Source organism: Sphaeramia orbicularis, chromosome 14 (assembly GCF_902148855.1).
Source record: "Sphaeramia orbicularis chromosome 14, fSphaOr1.1, whole genome shotgun sequence".
NCBI classification, from domain to species: Eukaryota; Metazoa; Chordata; class Actinopteri; order Kurtiformes; family Apogonidae; genus Sphaeramia; species Sphaeramia orbicularis.
The window spans coordinates 32,199,155-32,205,405 of NC_043970.1; the positions used below are offsets into that span (position 1 = coordinate 32,199,155).

The 6,251-nt window shown below is 36.6% G+C and overlaps 1 protein-coding gene across 1 annotated transcript in view; it reads left to right on the forward strand.

Moving 5' to 3' along the window:
- trpc4a (transient receptor potential cation channel, subfamily C, member 4a) overlaps positions 1-2,692 on the forward strand; it is a 41,682-nt gene extending 38,990 nt beyond the window's left edge. Inside the window, exons 13-15 of the mRNA XM_030154554.1 lie at positions 171-212; positions 680-769; positions 1,133-2,692. Of these exons, the coding sequence (XP_030010414.1) occupies positions 171-212; positions 680-769; positions 1,133-1,774 (774 nt within the window). The 3' untranslated portion in view covers positions 1,775-2,692. The remainder of the gene's footprint in view (positions 1-170; positions 213-679; positions 770-1,132) is intronic.
- Positions 2,693-6,251: the final 3,559 nt, after the last annotated feature.

Here is a 6,251-nt window from a genome sequence, read left to right on the forward strand (position 1 = left end):
TTACACATATTTACTATTACGAGTCATTACTGTCCACTTGTGTATCTTTTACAACAGAGAAAACAAGTTTGATACAACTGTCTCATACTGTGAAGAAAATCCCCCATATATTTTGTCGTGCTTTAATCTCCCACTCTTTATTTAATGCATCTGCGCGTCTGTTTGTGCAGAGGCGAGCAGCAGAGAACTTGAGGATAAATCATCAGTATCAGGTAAATATAGACTGTTATGTATTAGCTGGGATTGATTACCAGTCTCTGCAGGCGTCTGTCTTTTGTCTGACTTCATCTGAATGTATATGTGTGTGAGTTAGTGACAGATGTCACATTCTGCTTTCTTACTGGCTCTTTGTGCATTAAATGTCTGCCTGTCAATAGAATGCATTTGCCATGAATCACACAATGGGCCTGAAAATTACACTCAGTGGGATATTCATTACCATTCTCTGCTATGAAGAATTTTCTATTTGTCTATATCTGCGGGAGGGTGGCATAGTATTTTTAAAAGGAAATGCAGCTTGAAATGTCTTTTCTTTTGCGAGCATGTCTACAATAGTAGACGTATCCTCTTTTTCCTGGCTGATTGTGAATTTTTCACTGAATAAGATATTTAATATTGGAGGGGTTTCATGTGTTATAAGCCTGTGCTCCTTGTGCTATTTCTGTTGTTATTGTTGTAGGAGGTACTGAGGAATCTCGTGAAACGTTATGTGGCTGCTATGATCAGAGATGCCAAGACAGAAGAAGGTCTGACTGAAGAAAACTTCAAGGTTGGCTCAGTTCATGAAGAACAAATAAGTGTTGAATAGTGTTTGGACAGGCACTGTTTTAGATGATTTCATGAAGATTTAGAAAAAGTGGTAATATGTTAGTGTACACTGGGAATTAAATTTACACAATAATAATAACAATAATAATAATAATAAAAATAATAAAAAAAATTTTGTGTATGCTTTGTAAGAAGGAAAGTGCTCTATCATTATTTTATGAATAGTTCCTTATTTGCTTAGCATTGATTCACTTGGAGCTGAATCAATACTCTGTAAAGTGCTCTGCAAATACTACTGGGACTAATAGTTTAATGAAAATAAAGCTTTTATAATGGGAACTCGCATCTTGCTTTACTTTCGCAGGAGCTGAAACAGGACATCTCCAGTTTCCGTTACGAGGTGATGGGCATGATGAAGACAGGGAAGCCGGGTCTACCAGTGGCGAAGGCTAGCACCAGTTCAGTGGACTCGGGTCTGGCCTACCCCAACTCCTCCCTCAAAGTTTCTTCATGTCCTCCGAGCTCCCAGGTAAAAAGCAAACTCAACAGATTCAAGATTGCCACAACCTTCCTGAAGCAGGGGAGTTCTGCGTCTTCGCCCAGGCCTCCAGAAGCCTCCAACGGACTACCTAACGGACTTTTACCCCTCACCTCTGAGGAGAGCTCCAACGAAAAGTCAAGCCAGAGGAAAAACTTCCCCAAAGATATCAGTGACTTTGGATTGTTTCAGAAACGCCACCGGGGCGGCGGCGAAGCTACAGCAGGTGCAGGGGAGATTTCCAGAGAAATGTACTCTTTGTCTGAAGAAGCAGGGGAGTCTGGGATGGCAGATACAGAGGAGCAGGGTAATGAGCATACAGAAGGAGGTAAAGGCGGGAAAAGACTCTTGGAACAAGAACAGGAGGAAGAGGCTGCAGTGAATGAGGCCACAAATGAGGAAAAGGAGGCTCTGGATAAGAGCTCAGAGGAAAGTGAAGAAAAAGAAAAGAAGGACAAAGAAGCCTAATGTGATGAGGTGCAGTACTGCTGAACTGAGGACAGGCTGACAATCAGGAGTGGAGGAGTGATGAGAGGGGATCTGATTGGGAAATGTTCATGGTAGTTTTGCAAAGAGCCTACGTTTTCCAGTTATCACTAAACTAATGATCAGCTTTGATCTTTGGAGACTCAGGGAGGCCTTTGGTTTGACACGGTCAGACTTGTGTTTGTGTTTTAAATGCCGTTATATTAGCAGTGAAGATGCACCGAAGGGGAACAGAGCTGGCAAAGATATAGATTTTAGGATTAAGTCATTACATCTTATCTCTTCTCTGCTGATGATTGGAAATTAATTCTTTCCTGAGCTGACTTTTCTAACCTCTTCTCCTGCCCAGTGTTTTATCTGATGTGTTTATCATACTTTGTCCTTCATCTGTCTCTTTCTACCTCGTTTTCCATCCTGTTTCTCCCCACACCGCTTTAACTCTCCCCTATCCTTATTTGACTAGAGCAATAGATGTCTTATGTTTTAGACCTCTGCCTTACTCTGTCTGTCTCAGCACTTTACACTGGCAAACAGTTTCTCAAAGATGTATGGAGCTCTGATCATGCAACTAAACCTGTCAATGTTTTTTCTATGCAAAAGCCTGAGATTGTGGTTGTCATTGTTACGAAGACGATGGTGTTTAAAAGCGACGGGTTACGGCCAGCTTCATTGTATGTAAGGTAGAGCATGGCCGACCGGCAATGTGGAATGGGAGATATAAACAAAGCCTATCAACCATTTAAAGGAACATATTATTCATGTTTTATCAATTCTTCAGAGAATAAAAATGTTATTTTGATCAGATTTGCTGTTTTTAATTGGTACATTTAGATGTTATGGTAGTTTGAATGAATAATGTTATAGAAATTAAAGCATAGATCAATAAACCGAAAATACACTCTGTAATGACTTTAGTTTTTTTTTTCTCTTTTCATACAAAAACTCTATCATTCATAGTTATTTAAGTATGTATGTTGTATGGGATGGGAACAGATATGTTTTGAGTGAAACAGCTACAAATCCTGGTAACAGTCTGTCTTTAAAAAAACAGATTCTACAAATACACAGATACACTGAAACAATATGTCAAAATGTGATAACTTTACAGCCTTATACTCACTTATAATTCATTAATATTTTTATCTTATAATTTTGTTAGTAACAGCCTATAGTTATGGTAGATTTTTATAGCCTGTTTTCAGAATTCATTCCAGTTTTATGTTAAGTAATGAAAAATAAAAATGAGGAACTTCATTCTTGTGCAACTAAGTACTTACTTTAACCTCTTACTGCTAACATTTTTTTTAACAATTATATGAAAAAATATATTTGTGTTGTTGCTGTCAGGCAGGTACTAATTTAACCTCCTAAGACCCAGCTACGCGTTTTCTGTCCACATTTGTGAACAAGAGTTTCACAACTTTGTACAAAAAAAAAAGAAAAACTGTCCACCACAAAGGACGTTCCATAAAAATGTAAAAAACTGCATCTGAAAAAACTGTTGCATCATGATGTTTCCAGTATTGGCACTTATTTAATTAAAAAAAAAAAAAAAAAAAAAAAAAAAAAAACTTGTACTTTGCTGACATTTCCTGGGTCTCAGGAGGTTAAATAGAGGTTGTTCATTTAAGTATAACACATGCAGTAGTTATAATACAAATTGGTGACATTAGACAAAATTGGCATAATTGTAATGACACAAATTTTCCAGTCTGAGATAGATTATTTTATTGATGCTGCTATTGATCAGTTCCTTCAGTTAACAACCCAAACAACACAAAAATGATCCAAGTCAGTAGAATGTCATGAAATTGACAAAATGACTGAAACAGGGCTTTGAAATGGAGTCATGACAGCCAGAAATCATGGTTAACCAGGTATCATATTTACATTCAAAAAGAGCACCTCAAAAGTAGTGGAATATTGAGGCAAATTTTGACGATAAAACCTGGAAGCCTTTTTTCCTCTTCTGTTTATTTTAGACTTTGGTAAATAAATGAAAAAAAAAAAAAAATCACACACAAAATTCTGCACAGCTTCAGGTGGTTGGTGAGAAGTGTTTCCAAATTGTTCATAATCACGCTTGAGGTTTGATTTAAAAAAAAAAGAAAAAAAAAATTGTTTTGTTCCTTTTCTTCCCTCCAGCTACATTTAAACTTCAAGAGTTAAAAGACAGATGAGTAATTTAACAACTCAATTGACAGTCAAACATTTCAATGTTAACAAGATTTTAATTCTGAACATTCTGAATAGGTCCTGTCAAAAGACATGACTCCCAGAAGAACTGTAGGTGGATAATGACTGCATTAATGAAGCGAAACCAATAAAAGCATTAGTGGATCCTTTCAGATTCCCTTTTCTTTTCTCTACAGGCAGCCTGTCCATTAACGGTGAAACGCTAACAGTCAAGGGTGATGGTAAGAAACACAGACTGTAGGGACATTGTGAGAGTGTAATTAACTGTATTCTTTACTTTTCTGGTCTATCAACTGAACACTCTGTTCCCCTGCAATAAAGTGGCGGTGGCAGGAAAAGAATATCTGCAAAATGGGATGGAAGATGTGTTTTTAAAGTCTTCACAATCTGTGCTGAATAGTTAAAACTCAGACTGTCTTTTAGTACTGTCACAAAAGCATGTTATATTTAGTGATAATAAGGAAATGGAAAGCAATTCCATAGAAAAATTGTGTCCCTTTCTCACAATGGAGAAATAAATGTATATAAAAGCCGTAAAAAAAAAAAAAAAAAGTCCAAAAATACAGTATAAATCTAAGGCACTGCAAATAGTCAGCAGATGATGCAGAAAAGAAACCATGTGTCTTCTTGCTGGTATATTCTCTGGCCTTTACAATGTACATTTTTAGGTTTACTCTTTTTGTTGTCACTTTGTTTCCTCTCAACAGTCAGCAATTTCTCTCAGTTATCAAGTGACCAAGCGAATGAAAAAGAGATGAAATATTCAAGAGATGATGAAACTGTGCTCTATGTGTGATCAAAAGGCTGTGCTCAAAGCTCATGGGGTGGTGATGGATCTTTTTAACTGCACTGCGCCAGGCTGTCACAGATACAGAAACACACAAATAAAAAGGGAACAAACATTTACGCTCACTAAAACTGATCCTGAACATTATATACATGCTTTTAACACAAGCCTAGACTGTACTCAGCCATGTAAAGACTTTTCATTTGCAAATAAAAAGTCCATACAGTAGTTTTTAGTCATGAATTAAACAAAAAAATAATATTTTTTTTTCATTTATTTTAATTCCATAATTATGTTTATGTGGGCTTGAAAACATGAAGTCTTTTAACGAGTGTAAAACATGACTGCACTGACAAACATCATCCACTAGGGGGAGGTGTCATGATTACAGAAAGTGTTTCCCTTTTCTCCTCATATTGGCAGCTGCTCATGCTTTCTCTCTGTAAATGTATGTGGGTGATGTGAAATGTAGAAAACCACCTGCAACCAAGGCAAGTCTGTCCAAACAACAAAGTCTTATTTCTCTTTTCTGCAGATGTTTCATTATTTTCAACATGAAATCCAAATAAGAACAGAAGAAAATCTGGTGCCTCTGAATTTGATGAATCAACATTGCTCTAGTCTCCAGTTTTTGGAAGCATACCTGTTTATTATTCCAAATCAAGAATATACATGATGACATCCTGAGATTATTTTTTAATAAAGGAGTTTAAGAAGTTTTTTCTTTGAAGCCGTATCAGGTCTGGCTTCAATCTAAGAAACAGAGACAGCTGTAGAGAAAAGTTGAGACTGGGGGGAAGAGTTGAGCTGATGAATGATGAACATGAAAGAGAGGAGGATGAAGGCAAGAGAGCAGCCGAAGCGCAAACAGGAGTTCAGGGGAGGATAGACTGGTGGATATGATGAATCCACATCGTAAAAGTATAACGATGAGAGTCGCGTCTCAGGGGATGCATGATAAAAATACAATCAGGCTTCTGTCAGGCAAAGTGTAAACCTAGAGAGAGCCTAGATTCATTCCTCTGGATTTACAGTCTCATGTTACAACATTTTAGTTTGTTTTACTTACTTATTTACATACACATGACTAGTTTGCCTCAAATAACTCTACTGAAAGCATATTTGTTGGATGATGACTAATGAGACTTTTTTTGGTCTCAGCTTCTACAGTGTGAACATTTACATGTTGTTATCACTGTTATTTGAGTACTGAGTATGGGATTTAACACTGTTTTTTCTGTCATTTAAACAAAAGCAGCAATGCAAAGATAGATTTTTGTATAAAATCATCATTTAACTGAATAACAAAAACTAATTGAAGAAAATAATAGCTGGTTTTAGGCCTGAAAAATCTAGTAAGGAGTGCATGTGTGAATGAAATAGAATAATTTAGATATCCTAAGTGTGTGCGATTATTAAAATATCACCTTAATGTTAAATACATGTGTGAAACCCAGTGCGTTTTGCGGTCAATAC